This window comes from Scyliorhinus torazame, chromosome 16 (genome assembly GCF_047496885.1).
Source record: "Scyliorhinus torazame isolate Kashiwa2021f chromosome 16, sScyTor2.1, whole genome shotgun sequence".
NCBI lineage: Eukaryota > Metazoa > Chordata > Chondrichthyes > Carcharhiniformes > Scyliorhinidae > Scyliorhinus > Scyliorhinus torazame.
The window spans coordinates 101862338-101880807 of record NC_092722.1 but is presented as its reverse complement, the minus strand read 5'-3'; the positions used below and the strand labels follow the sequence as shown (position 1 = coordinate 101880807).

At 44.0% G+C, this 18470-nt stretch overlaps 1 protein-coding gene across 3 annotated transcripts in view; it reads right to left on the bottom strand.

Annotated features, from left to right (window-relative positions):
• Positions 1-10063: 10063 nt before the first annotated feature.
• The window catches only part of herc4 (HECT and RLD domain containing E3 ubiquitin protein ligase 4), a 169445-nt gene continuing 161038 nt past the window's right edge, over positions 10064-18470 (bottom strand). For all 3 annotated transcript variants that reach the window (XM_072478795.1, XM_072478796.1, XM_072478797.1), the window contains 2 exons: positions 12290-12392; positions 10064-12175 (listed from right to left, as the gene is read on the bottom strand). In XM_072478795.1, coding sequence (XP_072334896.1) covers positions 11967-12175; positions 12290-12392 — 312 coding nt within the window. In that variant the 3' untranslated portion in view covers positions 10064-11966. The remainder of the gene's footprint in view (positions 12176-12289; positions 12393-18470) is intronic.

Sequence of the window (18470 nt, the reverse complement as noted above, 5' to 3'; positions counted from 1 at the left end):
CAACCCCAACTCCAGCCTCCTTTCATCAACCTGTGATGAAACTAACTTGGGCACTGTGACGTCAGGCAAAGGCTTACATCACGATTCCTGCCTTGAAAAGGAGAACCTCATTGCCTTTGGTTGCTCACCACCAACTCCATTCCTTTCCCTGACAACAGGGAAATCTGAGCCAATCTGTTCACTAATACAGTGCTGTATTTGACCCTGAGATTCATTCTCAATCTTGCTGTTTCCACCTCTGTAACGTTGCCTGACTTTGCCCTATCTCAGCTTATCTGCTGCTGTATCTATCAATCACGCCTTTGTTACTCCAGACATTTTTATTTCAATAGTGCTGGCTGCCCTTCCATATTCTCTGTTCCATAAACCTGAGGTTATAGAAAACTCTGCTGCCCATTCCAAACTTGTACGAAGACCCGTTCCCGTCACCCCTGTGCTCGTTGACCTGGTTGAGCAACACTTCAATTTTAAAATTCTCATTCTTTTATTCAAATCTCTCCATCGCCTTGCCCTTCCCTACAACTGTAATCTCTTCCACCCTCACAATCCTCTGAGATCTTTGCCTTCCTCTAATTCTGCCCTCTTCAGGATCACTGACTTAACTTGCTGCACCACTGGTGGCTGCCTGGGCACCACCTGTGGAGAGACAAATGTAGAGTTAACATTTCAGATTGAAGATGTTTTCATTAGAACTGGAAGATGTTACAGAGGAGCAGGTCATAAGCAAATGTTGACCCAGAGAAAAGGTGCAGGAAAATTGATTTTTGGTGGAGTGAAGATCAGGCAACAATTAAATTACCGAAGTAACAGTAATGACGGAGGTCTTGTGGTGCAATGGTGATGTCCCTCTGAAGGTTTTTCTCAGAGGATGTGCAACTTTGGAACACTTTGCCTCAGAAGGCAGGGTCATTGAAGTGGAGTTATTTGAGGAGGTAACAAGCAAGGTGTAGATGTGATATACTTAGATTGCAGAAAGCCTTTGGAAAGGTGCCACATCAGCCACATAAAATAAGATTATATTGTGTAGGGGTAATATGTTAACATGGATAAATGATTGGTTGGCTAACGGGAAGCAGAGAGTCTGGATAAATGGGTCTAAACCTCTCAAAATGGTGTGGCACAGGGAACAGTGTTGGGGCCTTTACAATTTACATTAATAATTTTGACGGATACCAAATGTACGGTAGCTAAATTTGCAGATGACATCGATATAGCTAGGAAAGGAAGTTGTCAAGAGGTAGAAAGTTTGCAAAGGGATACAGATAGATTGGGTGGGTAAAGATTTGGCAGGTGCAGTGTAGTGTGGGAAAAAGTTTGGCATGAATAGAAAGGCAGTATACTATTTAAATGAAACATCGAATTCCTACATGAAGAAGGAGGCTATTTGGCCCATCGAGTCTGAACTGACTCAGAGCACCTGACATAGGCACTTCCCCGCCTTATTCCCGTAACCCTACCTAACCTGCACAACTTTGAAAGGAAACTGGAGCACCCAGAGGAAACTCTCTCAGACAGGGAGAAAATATAAACCCCACAAAGTCAACCAAGGCCGGAATTGAACCCGGGTCCTTGGAGCTGTGAGGCAGCGGTGCTAACCACTGTGCCAATAGATTGTATAACGGTGGTACAGAGGGATCTCGGTGTCCTCAAACATGAATCACAAGAAGTCAGTTTGCAGCAAGTGATCAGGAAGGCAAATGGAATGCTGCCATTTATTGCAAAGGGGAATGGAATCTAAAAGTAGGTAGGTTTTTGCTGCAGCTGTCGTGTCTGGTGAGCCCACATCTGGAATACTGTCTCCTTATTTGAAAAAAAATTGCATTAGAAGCAGTCCAGAGAAGGTTAACCCAACTCATTCCTGGAATGGGGGCTTATCACTTGAGGAAAGGTTGAACAGGATGGACTTAATGAAGAGTATTCCATCGCCCTCCTGCTTTGTGCTTTTTAGTGTAGTCTTTGGGGAGTCAGGAGTTTCTCGCCACAGGATTTGCAGCCTCTGACCTCTTGTAGACCAGTTTCTTGTCAATGGTAATCCCCAGAATGTTGATGAACTGAGGCAGGGGCTGAGATGGGGTGTGGATAGTCTTGGGGAGATATGGGGGCCAGGACCTCATTTCAATGTTAGTTGGGTTTCCAAGAATCCAAACAATGGGACTGAATGATAGAGTTGATGGCGACGATGTGGAGATTGTCACGGGAACTGAGGAAAATGGCTTCAGTCATCCACTAGTTGGAGGAAATCTCTACTTCCTCCATACTGGACATTGGACAAGCAATGACCAATCAGAGGCAGTAGGTGGGTTGGGAGCAGTGTATGCCTCTTCTCTGCCATCCATCTGTTTGACTGAGTGGTCCCTTTAAGATTGCTGTGTTGCTGTAGATGTGCATCTTGTTGCTTGTGCAGGGCCTGTTAAGTCCCTGAACAGCAGCTCAATCCCGAATGTTGTGTGGGCTACGCACCAATACAGCTTAGAGGGGATGTTGGTCAGGAGAGTTGATGTCAAGGAAGACCTGGTTGTCAGCAGTGTACACGTGGAAGCTGTAGCTACAATGAAGCACCAAATTCCATAATAACAGCATTTGGGAGAGGGAATCAGGATCAAACATCATTGCAGAGTTTTATAAGAGAATTGGGGAGCAGGATCTCTAGGGTTGGCAGCACTGTTGTGGGGATTCTCATATCAGACCCTGTTAAGCCTGTTGCTTAAATCAACACTTGTATCACAAAAGCTGCAGCTGTTAAGTCCAAGCTGAGTACAAGAATGGAACTACAGCAATGCGACTGGGAACACCAAACTCTTGAGTCTACCAAACCTGTTGTCTCAGTGCATTCCTCGACAGGGGTGAGACCTGGACAACATAGGCTAAACAGGAGAAAAGGCTGAACAATATCCACCTCCGCTGTCTCAGATGTATCCTCAGTATCTCTTGGCAGGGCAATGTCACCAACTCAGATGTCCTGGATCATTCTAATTCCATCAGCATTGCTAAACTAACAATGACTGGAAGGGCATGGGGAGAGGTGAGCAGAAACAAACTCAGCTGGTCGAGGAGACAGCCCAGAAAAAAAGAGGCCTGCCAATGGTGCACCTTTGCAGCCCCTTATCTTCCTCCACATCAAATGCAGGAGTTCCTCAGGGTTCCATCTGTAGAGGGACAGGTCGTATTGAGGAAGCAAGGGAGCTGCAGAAGGACTTGGACAAGCTAGGAAAGTGGGCAATGAAATACAATGTGGAAAAGTGTGAGGTTATGCACTTTGGAAAGAGGAATTTAGCACAAAGGTGTCTTGTGAGTTCTTGTTAGCAATGTTAGCATTTATGTCGAGAGAGCTAGAATACAAGACCAGGGATGTACTTCTGAGGCTGTATAAGGCTCTGGTCAGACCCCATTTGGAGTATTGTGAGCAGTTTTGGGCCCCGTATCTAAGGAAGCATGTGCTGGCCTTGGAAAGGGTCCATGTGCTGGCCTTGGAAAGGGTCACAAGAATGATCCCTGGAATGAAGAACTTATCGTAGGAGGAACGGTTGAGGATTCTGGGTCTGTACTCGGAGTCTAGAAGGATGAGGGGAATCTTATTGAAACTTACAGGATACTGCGAGGCCTGGATAGAGTGCACGTGGAGAGTATGTTTCCACTTGTAGGAAAAACTAGAAGCAGAGGACTCAATCTCAGACTAAAGGGACAATCCTTTAAAACAGAGATGAAGAGGAATTCCTTCAGCCAGATGGTGGTGAATCTGAGGAACGTTTTGCTGCAGATGGCTGTGGAGACCAAAGGACTGAGTGTCTTTAAGACAGAGATAGGTTATTGATTAATAAGGGAATCATGGGGAGAAGGAGGGAAAATGGGGATGAGAACTATCAGCCACGATTGAATGGCAGTGCAGACTCGATGGGCCGAGTGGCTTAATTCTGCTCTCATGTCTTCTGGTCCGATTTGAGGAGTTGGAGGGGAAATACCAGTGGCAGTAGAGCTGTGTTTTTCAAACTTTTCTTCCGGAGCCATTTTTACCAACGGGCCAACCTTCGGGACCCAACCCGGCCGACCTTCGTGACCCACCATTTTCTCTTACCTTGTTTGTTGATGACAAAAATGGAGGAAATGGTTTTGGGTCCCTTTGGTCCCCCCAAACTTGGAAGAAAAAGGCTGCGGGCGTATAAAAAAAAGTGCGGCGGCCCAATAAAAAAAATCTGTTCCTGGCCGGCTGCTGTGCGCGGATTTGCGCGATCAGGAGCGCCGCGACGGACGGCCGCGACCCACCCGCGGGTCGCACCCCTGAGTTTGACAATGCCTGCAGTAGAGGAATGGGTTCTGGGACTTCGTGATGGAGGAGGTGATGTGTTAAGTAAGTTGGTTCAACGTTGACTGCAATTGGATGCAGTGAAACTAGAAACAGGCTTCTGACACAGATAGTCCAACACTGTTTTAGTGAACTTTCTGATTGCTATAGATAGTCTGCTGTGGAGTTGACACTCTATTAATCTAACTGATAACCTCCTACTGGCTTGACCAGACTAACTCTCTACCTCATGGTGATAGTGCTCACTGGTTTGTGTACTCTTACTATCTCAGTAGCTGTGTCCTGTAGAGAGAGGGAGAGTCTTAGTGCCCTGTGTGCTGTATAGTGGTGGTGTCCTGTCTCGTGATTGGTTGTTATGTGTTGTGTGTGTTCATTGGTTATCCTGTGTGTCAATCACTGCCTGTCTGCATCTCATTATATACATGAGTGGATATTATGACAGGAGGTACCTTCGTTTTTGGCGCTGTTGAAGAGAGAACACGCCCTACTGGAGGTTAGGCGTAAGTGGGAGGAGCTAGTTGGGGCACTGAAGTATGGAGTGAGGCTTTGCGCAGAGTTAATGCATCCTCGTCCTACGTAAGTCTTGTCCAGTGCAAAGTGGTACACAGGGCGTACTTGACGATGTTCAGGATGACTCGGTTCCTTCCAGGAGTGGAGGATAGATGTAGGCGGTGTGCAAGGAGGCCAGCAAGCCACGTCTTGGATATGTCCGGGGATTTGGAGGGGGGGGGGGCGGTTGGACAGGAATTGCAGATATCAAGTTGAAGATTTTGGGAGTAAGTCCGGAGGGGCAATATTTGGTGTGTCGGAACATCACTGCAGGTGGGGAGAGAAGCCATTGTCTTGGCCTTTGTGCTGGCAGGATTCGGAGCCGCTGAGTGCAGGTGTAAGCCAGAGGTGCAGAGAGGTTCACCTCAAGGTGGAAGCTGTTCATCGGGTTCTTTAAGGAGTATGGAGTAATTAGTAGGGGGGGGGGGGTCATTTTCTGTTTGGGCTGGGAGCTTGGGTTAAAAGTTAAAAATGGCACTGGGTAGTGTTGCTAACTTTTGGTTGGTTCAATTTGCTGTTTTATAACTTTGCTCTAGTCGCCAGGTATCTTTATGATACCGCCACGAGGTTCAAGTTCAAGTACTGATCACTAGCAACACACCAATTAGTAAGATTCAAATCAAAACACATTTATTATACACAGTAAATCACCACTCATGCATAAACTCTACTTTCTAGATTATTTTCTATCACTAAAAGGCCTAGACTTAGCTTTGGACTGGCCCACCAGGTCAGGGAAACAAATGGCCTTTCGTTCGGGTTCTGAAACTTCATGCTTCAAAGCTGGTATGGACTGGTAGCTAGGAGCGTGTATCTCGTAGCGTGCGTTGACTGGAGACTTACTTGGTTGGTGCGGCAGCTTGGGCAGTTCACTCTCGAGGGCTGATTCGCTGCTGAGTGACACTGCCAAGAAGGACGATTTGAACTTGGGGGCTCTACTTTAGAGTCCCCAGGAGCTTCCCACCCTTCGGGGCGGACCCCGTATCTGGTTCCAAGTGATTGGACTACGTTCCGATCACTTGGATCGATTTCTCCAATACTGGAGCCATTCCCTGATCGCTGGGCGGTCCCGGAGTGGCCGTTGGCCTTCCTTTGTCTTGGCTCCTGCTGGCGCCGAGGAGTCTGGCTTGGCCTTATTTGCCTTAAATGTTTCCATTGTACCCAGGGATCACTCATTAGTATGCAGATGGCTGAGAGTTTCAGTGCTGTCTGGGCTTTTGCAAGTTCTAATACACAGGATTTCTGCACTTGCTAGTTTTTGCCTGTGTTGGCTGAATTTCCTTGTAGTCTTTGCGGATCTCCATTTTAAGTCAGGAAGTGGCCAACCCAGGTGGCTACAGTAGCAGGTGGTACAATAGAGCAGGGGGAAGATTTCTCATGGGTGTGTAAGAGGGTTGAGGCGATTTGCTTGTGCCACGGTTGATTTTTGTTATGTATATATTTGAAAATGCCTCCAATAAAATATTTTAAAAGTTTTAATTTATACATGACATCAGGCAAATACGGACTCTTGTCTAGTAAATTAAAAGAGGTTTATTTTAAAAAGGAAAATATATAATTAACAACACAAAATATACTTTCCAGCTTTATACAAGTGATCAGGTCACTGAAGAGCAAGGTTGTCCTCCAGTATCCTTGTTAACAGCAATTCTTTCAAATTCTGCTTTGGGAGTATCTAGTACTCGAGTAGCTAGCAAAGATCTTGTTCAAAGCCTTTACTTTTATCCCCTAAATTATCAGAGCATGTCTGTGTAACTTCATAATTGGTTAATTAATCGTCTTGCATCTTTGACTTTGTGTATATATATGTTTCTGGAACCTAGCTCTTCATTCACCTGAGGAAGCAGTGCTCTGAAAGCTAGGGATTTGAAACAAACCTGTTGGGACTTTAACCTGGTGTTGTAAGACTTCTTACTGTGCTCACCCCAGTCCAACGCCGGCATCTCCACATCATGGTTAATTAATGGTTTGTTTTAATTGGAGTTTGACTACTTGTGTACATTATTATTTAAAAAGGACAGCGGGTCTTTGCAGTGGGGCAGCACGGTAGCATTGTGGATAGCACAATTGCTTCACAGCTCCAGCGTCCCAGGTTCGATTCCAGCTTGGGTCACTGTCTGTGCGGAATCTGCACATCCTCCCAGTGTGTGCGTGGGTTTCCTCCCACAGTCCAAAGATGTGCAGGTTAGGTGGATTGGCCACGATAAATTGCCCTTGGTGTTCAAAATTGCCCTTAGTGTTGGGTGGAGGTGTTGACCTTGGGTAGGGTGCTCTTTCCAAGAGCCGGTGCTGTCTCGATGGGCCGAATGGCCTCCTGCACTGTGAATTCTATGTTAATCTTTTATTATGAGTTTGCACACTTGTCTGTTTTGCTTCTGCTGAGCTTTCCACAAAGCATCTGATTTGCTGCCTATCCATTGCTGAAATCTCACTGCAGTTTTTTTAGTACTGTTTAAACTTATGTTTTTAAATCCAGCCTTAACATGTCTTAATTACTATTTCTTCAATTACAACTTAAATTAGGTACATCATCTATTTTAAGCTGGTTCTGAATTATGTAATTATCCTTAATGAATGAATGATTAGAAATGTAGAGCTCAAAAAGTTTGATCTCTGTTGGCACAAAATGGCATTTTGATTGTTACAATGAATAAAACGTGAAATTAATCTAAAAATCTGTTTTTTGAGGCTACCATTCATTTTGAGTTGTATACCAGCTATTCTCTCAAGGTCAGCATTACCATAACTCCTGTAAGGAGAGACAGAATCAGAATCCCTACAGTGCAGGAGGCCATTTGGCCCATCGAGTCTGCACCGGCCCCTGATAGAGCAACCTAACCAGGCGCCCACCCTATTCCTGCAGCCCCAGACACTAAGGAGCAATTTAGAATGACTAATCCACCGAACCTGCACATCTTTGGACTGTGGGAGTAAACCCATGCAGACACGGTGAGAAAGTGCAAACTCCACACAGCCACCCAAGGCCAGAATTGAACCCGGGTCTCTGGCTCTGTGAGGCAGCAGTGCTAACCACTGTGCCACACCTGGATAGAGTTCCCAAGATCAAGCATGCATCTTTCATTTCTCAGGATCCAGTTAAATGTAACAAAGCTTGGAATTTGGAATGGAACATCCTTGTTCTATGCCACTGACCAAAGTAGACTTAAAAGTACTTTACTGAGACAAGGCAACATCTGGTTTATTTAATGCAAATGAGCAGTACAGTAGAGAACAATTTCCCTAAGCTTTGCAGTTATGAAAACCCATAAAGGCATTACTATTTACCCCCTGTAGCTGGCTGGCTTGCTACTGCCACTGAAATTTCACCGAGTGACAGGGTGGCTGATTACATAGAACATACAGTGCAGAAGGAGGCCATTCGGCCCATCGAGTCTGCACCGACCCACATTAATCCCTCACTTCCACCCAATAACCCCTCCCAACCCTTATGGACACTACGGGTAATTTAGCATGGCCAATCCACCTAACCTGCACGTCTTTGGACTGTGGGAGGAAACCGGAGCACCCGGAGGAAACCCACGCGGACACGGGGAGAACGTGCAAACTCCGCACAGACAGTGACCCAGCGGGGAATCGAACCTGGGACCCTGGCGCTGTGAAGCCACAGTGCTAATCACTTGTGCTACCGTGCTGCCCATAAATGTTTTTTAAAAATTCGGCAATAGACTGTAGCCATCTCTGGCAAGGTCAGCATTGGTTTGTCTGATCAGTTGAGAGTCAACCACATTGCTGTGGATCTGGAGTCACATGTAGGTCCGACAGGCAAGGATGACAGATTTCCTGCCCTAAGGGACATCAGTAAAAAAGCTGTTTTTTCAATTCAGTTTTAAAAAAAGTCAATTGAATTTAAATTTCACCGGCTGCTGCGATGGGACTTGAACCCATAGTTCCCAAGGGATGAAACCTAGATTGCCTGGATTCCCATCATCTCACAATGAAATGCTTAAGGTGCATATGTAACAATTGCACTTCTGTTTACTAATTAATACCCCCAAAACAGCAAACTTGGTTTCAGGCCATGGGCATGTTGAGGAAAGAATGCAAATATATTGAGAGTATTCCAACCTATGTGCAAATTCAACAGGCAAAAAGTCAATTAGTTCCTCAGAAGTGAAGATCTATTTGACTTTATATAAAAAAAACCTTCGGATAAAGTTTAGTTTAGAATGGGAACTGAGAGTTGAGGGTGAAAAGCCTGTGATTTGCAGCATTCAACATGGGAGGTCCAGGATGTCCAGGTCTCTCAAACCCAATGTTTCTGACCTTGAGATTCCGGTGGCAAAACGGGCATAAATGGAGGCGGAAACCCTACTGCAAATGGACAATCCCTGGAACTTGGTCATATTGAATTAGCAGTGGTCAGGGGTGGCTTTAAATATCTTTTCATCTCTTTGAAAGCATCTGGTGATATTGACAAACGGGAAGGTCCCATAACACGGCATGGTCATCACTCGTCACAAGAAATTCATGCAGCCCCTGCCTTTACAGCAGATGATGCTTGCTCTCTCTTTGTTTCTGTCCTTCTCATCAGTCATCCTTCATCCCCAACAAAATCTGCTCACGGGTAAGATGTTCTTTTTGAGGCTGTCCAAAAGTTTTGGCTATTGTGCCACTATCCTTCCTCATGGCCCCATCCCTTTAAATTTTGTCCAATTAACTGTCAGTGTGCTCATGATCTCAACCAGAAATGATGCTAATGAGGTCACTTCTAAACAAAACCAAGTGCAATAGGTCTAATCTGAAATCCACCATTAAAATATGGAACAGGAATATGAAAAATTGCCTTTTGTTCACAAAATGTTCAAGGTAAGCTTCTTGAAAAATGTACTGCACCTGCAATGTTTGACAGTATGGAAACCCATGCACAGTTGAAATTGTTTTGCGTGCCTTCCAACTCAAAATAGCCACATTAAAGCAGGTGGATTAATGAGCAGATGAGGTGAATGAAATTTGCTGAAGCCATCTCACCTCGTACTGAGTTTCTGGTTGTGAGTGGCCCATCTATTGGTTCAAAGTGAGAGTAAATATGGGAAGCCAGATTTATCTAGACTGCTCTCATATACCCAAGACATTCTTACTGATCATGAAATTGTGTTCACAATATTGAAAAGAGAGATGTACAGAGATAGATCTTAAAACAGAAAGCAATGTGATTCACTGGCACGGTTCGATTAAAAAAAAATGACCACCATAACACAGCAACCCCTTTATTGATACCCAAGTGCTACAAAATAGAATGGTAAACAAACATCAAATTTGTCAAAGGTACCAAGGATTCTGGTATAATAAACTAATAAAATTGATATTCTATTTTGGTAATTATTATAGCAAAAGTACTAAATACTTAAAGGAAAGGGGGTTTCATAAGTTACTGTACAAGTCTTGGGGAATTGACTCAAATATGTATATTAAGCTAGAAGTTCTCAGCCAAATTAGTCAGCATTTCCCATACCTCATATTTGACTGAAGAGATGCAATATTCTCCGATATGTAACACAGTGTGAAGCACATTTTGACAAAAGTGAAGCACCCGAATTGGGAGTGTCCATAACTAGGATACATTTCTATATATTGTGTGTCACCTTCCAGCATTTTCTTTACCATAACACGATTTTATCAGATTATTTTAAATCGGAGAACATTCTCAAACATGCTTCTACTACAATTCTCTCAAATGCAACTACTTATAAGTTCACAGCCATTTATGATAAATACATACATTGTTTGTGAAGGCGCACATCTAGCTCTTGATGCCACAGTTTGTTTACTAACGTCACAGCATTACAGCAGTAAATATAATGATTATATAATTATCTTCAGAGAAATACAAGCAAGTTTAATTATTAAGGCAGTTTAAATATCTTTACTCAAAAATGAAATCTTTAATTCAAAGTTGTAACATATCTTTCATGGAACAAGATAAAATTAAAACTCTCCAAAATTTATTAGAAAATAAGTTATAGAGTATTGACAGTTCAAAATCAAACCGAGACACCTGATCAGCAAATATGTTGCATTTTTATATGGTAAAGATATTTTATCCTGTAAATCTACAAGATAGCAATGGCTATTAGAACAGTGCACGTAACATGGCGCTACAGGGTCAGGTGAAATCCAAGATGTTGGAGCTCCGGCTTAGAAGGTATAAGTTCAAAATGTTTTCATTTAACTTTTGCTTGCATCTATTACAAAAATAATTTTAAGCTTTTCCTCACCGAACTATCACATTCTCCCAAAGTTACCCCTTTGGTCAGATGGAGTCCTAGAAAAATAGTTTTAAGATTCAAAATTACAATGTAAATTAATTTGAGAGAGTAAGACTGGAGGGTCCCTTTAAACTGCAATCTTGGTTTTTGATCCCATTAATTGTTTTTTGGGAAGATTCTGGCATTGTACTCATCGTTGACACTATGTCTGTTACTTATTCCTCCACCTTGGCTTAGGCTGAATCAAAGCCTTTGCCAAGGTTTTGTCAGCAAATGAACGGAGATGCATACTTCAGTCCATAATTGAATAATTATGCATATATTCATTTATCGTATTGACAAAGGGGTGAACATGGGGTTTAGAAGTACAAGTGTGAACACAAGCTCACAAGTGTGTACAGCATGCCAGTGCTGTCATGTGCATATTTTCTCAATCCTTTTTTTACTTACCAAAAAGTGATTTCATTAAAAAATCCTAACACTATTTACGGATATCAACTAGTCATTAAAGTACTATGTAATTTTATAGACAACTTAATTCACACTTGCAACAAGTAATGGAAAAAAATTATAGGTGAATGTTTCATGCATCTGCACTCCAGTCTCCCTGCAATCTAGGTGACTTTGTATCCACAAGGCTATTCTGATGTAATCAATGCAGATCATTTTCACCCATAATTTGTAAATATAATTTTAATATGTAACATTAACAGTGTACATGATTTTATACAAATTGCTAAAATTAACACATTGTAAGCTCTTCACTGTATTTGCTCAGTTCAATTTCTTATAACACAGCATTTCTTGCTAAATGTGTAATTTTCAAGTGTTCTGCTTTTTACCCAACTCAAAAAGCAATGGATGTGTGGTGTAGTTCAGAGTTTGTCTATTTACACCAAACTGAAGCCTTCATAATTATCAATGGCTTTAACCAGCTTGGTCCTAAGGGTTTCTTTATCTGTGTATTTTGGCAGGTCCAGAAGATTAAAGCAGGTGTGCGCCACTGGAAGATAATTATCACCTCCTCCTGTTGGCTGGATGAGAAACTTTAGGCTCTTCATTCCAAGAATTGGGATTCGGTCGCTGCCAGTTAGAAACACTACAAAATAATGGCAAAAAAGTTGATCGTTTGCAGATACTACCAGTGCACCGAGACTTAAAACAGACAAAATCATGAAACAGTAAAATGTCATAGTAATTCAATTAGACTTACACAGAAAGCGTTTTTTCTTTTCCAAAGGCAGTTCATGGAACACCTCCCAGAATAATTTGATGGTCGGATGATCTGCCCAGTATTCTCCTTTATATTCAGTATTCTAGCCAAAAAAGAACAAAGCTGCTTATTGGCAAAATCAAGAACTTATGGATTAGAAACAGTTACATATTGGAGCCAGTGTTAGGTTGAATACTGTGTGGCTGGAAGATGAAGTGCTTGATAACCTCGTGTTGAGAGATATTCAAAAGGAAATCCATTGCCTCTGAAATCCCATGATGGCTGATGTTCATAGTTTTTTTACGGGGACATTGTTCGAGCTGTCTTAAGTTTGTAGGATTTGGGTGTAGTGGCCAATGACGCTCGCAAATGTACAATAACCCAAAGGGACCTGGACAAACTGGATCAATGAACGGAAACGCAGGAATAAGAATATGACAATAAGTGCCTGAGATTAAACAAAACGTAGTGACAATATAGGTGCATATTAAATAGAATCACGCCAATATTATATAAATAGAAAATTAAAGCAAGGGGCACCAGCGGCTTTGTCGATAGATTGTTTTAATTATTCAGTTTAGTTGTTCCATGGGTGATCAAGAACAAAGAACAAAGAAATGTACAGCACAGGAACAGGCGCTTCGGCTCTCCAAGCCTGCGCCGACCATGCTGCCCGACTAAACTACAATCTTCTACTCTTCCGGGGTACGTATCCCTCTAATCCCATCCTATGCATGTATTTGTCAAGAGGCCCCTTAAACGTCACTATCGTCCCTGCTTCCACCACCACATCCGGCAGCGGGTTCCAGACACCCACTACCTTCTGTGTAAAAAAACTTGTCTCGCACATCTCCTCAAAACCTTGCCCCTTAAACCTATGCCCCCTAGTAATTGACCCCTCTACCCTGGGAAAAAGTCTCTGACTATCCACTCTGTCTATGCTCCTCATAATTTTATAGACCTCTATCAGGTCGCCCCTCAACCTCCGTCGTTCCAGTGAGAACAGAGTTTATTCAATTTCTCATCATAGCTAATGCCCTCCATACCAGGCAACATCCTGGTAAATCTCTTCTGCACCCTCTCTAAAGCCTCCACATCCTTCTGGTAGTGTGGCGACCAGAATTGAACACTATACTCCAAGTGTGGCCTAACTAAGATTCTATACAGCTGCAACATGACTTGCCAATTTTTATACTCAATGCCCCGACCAATGAAGGCAAGCATGCCGTATGCCTTCCTGACTACCTTCTCCACCTGTGTTGCCCCTTTCAGTGACCTGTGAACCTAGATCTCCCTGACTGTCAATACTCTCGAGGGTTCTACCATTCACTGAATATTCCCTACCAGTATTAGACCTTCCAAAATGCATTACCTCACATTTGGCTGGATTAAACTCCATCTGCCATCTCTCCGCCCAAGTCTCCAAACGATCTAAATCCTGCTGTATCTTCTGACAGTCCTCATCGCTATCCTCAATTCCACCAACCTTTGTGACCTCCGCAAACTTACTAATAAGACCAGTTACATTTTCCTCCAAATCATTTATATATACTACAAACAGCAAAGGTCCCAGCACTGATCCCTGCGGAACATCACTAGTCACCGCCCTCCAATCAGAAAAGCACCCTTCCATTGCTACTCTCTGCCTTCTATGATCTAGCTAGTTCTGTATCCATCTTTCCAGCTCACCTCTGATCCCGTGTGACTTCACCTTTTGTACCAGTCTGCCATGAGGGACATGAGAAAGAATATTGATGTATACAGGCAGAGGTCGTTGTACATATTGGTACTAACGACATAGGCAGGAAGGGGCATGAGGTCCTGCAGCAGGAGTTCAGGGAGCTAGGCAGAAAGTTAAAAGACAGGACCTCGAGGGTTGTAATCTCGGGATTACTCCCTGTGCCACGTGCCAGTGAGGCTAGAAATAGGAAGATAGAGCAGACAAACACGTGGCTAAACAGCTGGTGTAGGAGGGAGGGTTTCCGTTATCTGGACCACTGGGAGCTCTTCCGGGGCAGGTGTGACCTGTATAAGATGGACGGGTTGCATCTAAACCGGAGAGGCATAAATATCCTGGCCGCGAGGTTTGCTAGTGTCACACGGGAGGGTTTAAACTAGTATGGCAGGGGGGTGGGCACGGGAGCAATAGGTCAGAAGGTGAGAGCATTGAGGGAGAACTAGGGAATAGGGACAGTGTGGCTCTGAGGCAGAGCAGACGGGGAGAAGTTGCTGAACACAGCGGGTCTGGTGGCCTGAAGTGCATATGTTTTAATGCAAGGAGCATTACGGGTAAGGCAGATGAACTTAGAGCTTGGATTACTACTTGGAACTATGATGTTGTTGCCATTACAGAGACCTGGTTGAGGGAAGGGCAGGATTGGCAGCTAAACGTTCCAGGATTTAGATGTTTCAGGCGGGATAGAGGGGGATGTAAAAGGGGAGGCGGAGTTGCGCTACTTGTTCGGGAGAATATCACAGCTATACTGCGAGAGGACACCTCTGAGGGCAGTGAGGCTATATGGGTAGAGATCAGGAATAAGAAGGGTGCAGTCACAATGTTGGGGGTATACTACAGGCCTCCCAACAGCCAGCGGGAGATAGAGGAGCAGAAAGGTAGACAGATTTTGGAAAAGAGTAAAAACAACAGGGTTGTGGTGATGGGAGACTTCAACTTCCCCAATATTGACTGGGACTCACTTAGTGCCAGGGGCTTAGACGGGGCGGAGTTTGTAAGGAGCATCCAGGAGGGCTTCTTAAAACAATATGTAAACAGTCCAACTAGGGAAGGGGCGGTACTGGACCTGGTATTGGGGAATGAGCCCGGCCAGGTGGTAGATGTTTCAGTAGGGGAGCATTTTGGTAACAGTGACCACAATTCAGTAAGTTTTAAAGTACTGGTGGACAAGGATAAGAGTGGTCCGAGGATGAATGTGCTAAATTGGGGGAAGGCTAATTATAACAATATTAGGCGAGAACTGAAGAACATAGATTGGGGGCGGATGTTTGAGGGCAAATCAACATCTGACATGTGGGAGGCTTTCAAGTGTCAGTTGAAAGGAATACAGGACAGGCATGTTCCTGTGAGGAAGAAAGATAAATACGGCAATTTTCGGGAACCTTGGATGACGAGTGATATTGTAGGCCTCGTCAAAAAGAAAAAGGAGGCATTTGTCAGGGCTAAAAGGCTGGGAACAGACGAAGCCTGTGTGGCATATAAGGAAAGTAGGAAGGAACTTAAGCAAGGAGTCAGGAGGGCTAGAAGGGGTCATGAAAAGTCATTGGCAAATAGGGTTAAGGAAAATCCCAAGGCTTTTTACACGTACATAAAAAGCAAGAGGGTAGCCAGGGAAAGGGTTGGCCCACTGAAGGATAGGCAAGGGAATCTATGTGCGGAGCCAGAGGAAATGGGCGAGGTACTAAATGAATACTTTGCATCAGTATTCACCAAAGAGAAGGAATTGGTAGATGTTGAGTCTGGAGAAGGGGGTGTAGATAGCCTGGGTCACATTGTGATCCAAAAAGACGAGGTGTTGGGTGTCTTAAAAAATATTAAGGTAGATAAGTCCCCAGGGCCTGATGGGATCTACCCCAGAATACTGAAGGAGGTTGGAGAGGAAATTGCTGTGGCCTTGACAGAAATCTTTGGATCCTCGCTGTCTTCAGGGGATGTCCCGGAGGACTGGAGAATAGCCAATGTTGTTCCTCTGTTTAAGAAGGGTAGCAAGGATAATCCCGGGAACTACAGGCCGGTGAGCCTTACTTCAGTGGTAGGGAAATTACTGGAGAGAATTCTTCGAGACAGGATCTACTCCCATTTGGAAGCAAATGGACGTATTAGTGAGAGGCAGCACGGTTTTGTGAAGGGGAGGTCGTGTCTCACTAACTTGATAGAGTTTTTCGAGGAGGTCACTAAGATGATTGATGCAGGTAGGGCAGTAGATGTTGTCTATATGGACTTCAGTAAGGCCTTTGACAAGGTCCCTCATGGTAGACTAGTACAAAAGGTGAAGTCACACGGGATCAGGGGTGAACTGGCAAGGTGGATACAGAACTGGCTAGGCCATAGAAGGCAGAGGGTAGCAATGGAGGGATGCTTTTCTAATTGGAGGGCTGTGACCAGTGGTGTTCCACAGGGATCAGTGTTGGGACCTTTGCTGTTTGTAGTATATATTAATGATTTGGAGGAAAATGTAACTGGTCTGATTAGTAAGTTTGCAGACGACACAAAGGTTGGTGGAATTGCGGATAGCGATGAGGACTGTCTGAGGATACAACAGGATTTAGATTGTCTGGAGACTTGGGCGGAGAGATGGCAGATGGAGTTTAATCCGGACAAATGTGAGGTAATGCATTTTGGAAGGTCTAATGCAGTTAGGGAATATACAGTGAATGGTAGAACCCTCAAGAGTATGGAAAGTCAAAGAGATCTAGGAGTACAGGTCCACAGGTCATTGAAAGGGGCAACACAGGTGGAGAAGGTAGTCAAGAAGGCATACGGCATGCTTGCCTTCATTGGCCGGGGCATTGAGTATAAGAATTGGCAAGTCATGTTGCAGCTGTATAGAACCTTAGTTAGGCCACACTTGGAGTATAGTGTTCAATTCTGGTCGCCACACTACCAGAAGGATGTGGAGGCTTTAGAGAGGGTGCAGAAGAGATTTACCAGAATGTTGCCTGGTATGGAGGGCATAAGCTATGAGGAGCGATTGAATAAACTCGGTTTGTTCTCACTGGAACGAAGGAGGTTGAGGGGCGACCTGATAGAGGAATACAAAATTATGAGGGGCATAGACAGAGTGGATAGTCAGAGGCTTTTCCCCAGGGTAGAGGGGTCAATTACTAGGGGGCATAGGTTTAAGGTGAGAGGGGCAAGGTTTAGAGTAGATGTACGAGGCAAGTTTTTTACGCAGAGGGTAGTGGGTGCCTGGAACTCGCTACCGGAGGAGGTAGTGGAAGCAGGGACGATAGGGACATTTAAGGGGCATCTTGACAAATATATGAATAGGATGGGAATAGAAGGATACGGACCCAGGAAGTGTAGAAGATTGTAGTTTAGTCGGGCAGTATGGTCGGCACGGGCTTGGAGGGCCGAAGGGCCTGTTCCTGTGCTGTACATTTCTTTGTTCTTTGTACTTAGCCACATTACAGGAAGGTAGACAGCCCTGCATTTATGTGACATCTATCATGGTCACAAGGTGTCTTAAAGTGCTTTTGAGCTAATGAAAATATTTGTTGAAGTGTTGTCACTGTTGTAATGTAGGAAATGCAATGACCAAGTTGTACACAGCAAGGCCCCAAAAAAAGCACAAAATAATGACCAGATCATTTGTTCTTCAGGATAATTGCTGAGGGATACATTTTGGCCAGGACCTAGGGGGACAACTCTCCAGCATTTTACTGGGGCTGGGGAACATTATTATAAGGTGGGTGGCACGGTAGCACAGTGGTTAGCACTGCTGCTTCACAGCGCCAGGGTCGCAGGTTCGATTCCCGGCTTGGGTCACTGTCTGTGCGGAGTCTTCACGTTCTCCCTGTGTCTGTGTGGGTTTCCTCCGGGTGCTCCGGTTTCCTCCCACAAGTCCCGAAAGACGTGCTGGTTAGGTGCATTGGACATTCTGAATTCTCCCTCAGTGTACCCGAACAGGTGTCGGAATGTGGCGACTAGGGGATTTTCACAGTAATATCATTGCAGTGTTAATGTACGCCTACTTGTGACAATAATAAAGATTATGAGTTATAAAAGCTAGGGTGTCAAAACAGTGCCAGAGTGGTAGAAATATGGTGTTTCAATGTGGCTGCTGCCCTTGTCCTTCCAGGCAGTACAGGGCGTGGGTCTGACTTGCCTAAACATTATAATACTACTGATGCGCAAAGCATACAAATGTAGATAATGAACAAATAGATTAATTGTAATAATAAGTTTAAGGACTAGGGAACACAATTTAAGGTGAGCACGAGGGAGTGGTAGAAACATGGAATTAATTATTATAGCAATCCTTAAATCTATTGGATTTGACAAATATTTGAAATAATTAAATGAAAACGGATTATATGAAAATGGCATTTCAAAGAGCTGGTTTCTCAAGGGGCATTATGAGAGTGTAAAACAGGATTATGCTGGTGAACTATCCATAACATAGTACTTTGCAGTACGGCACATTCTGATATCTTGCTATTAGAA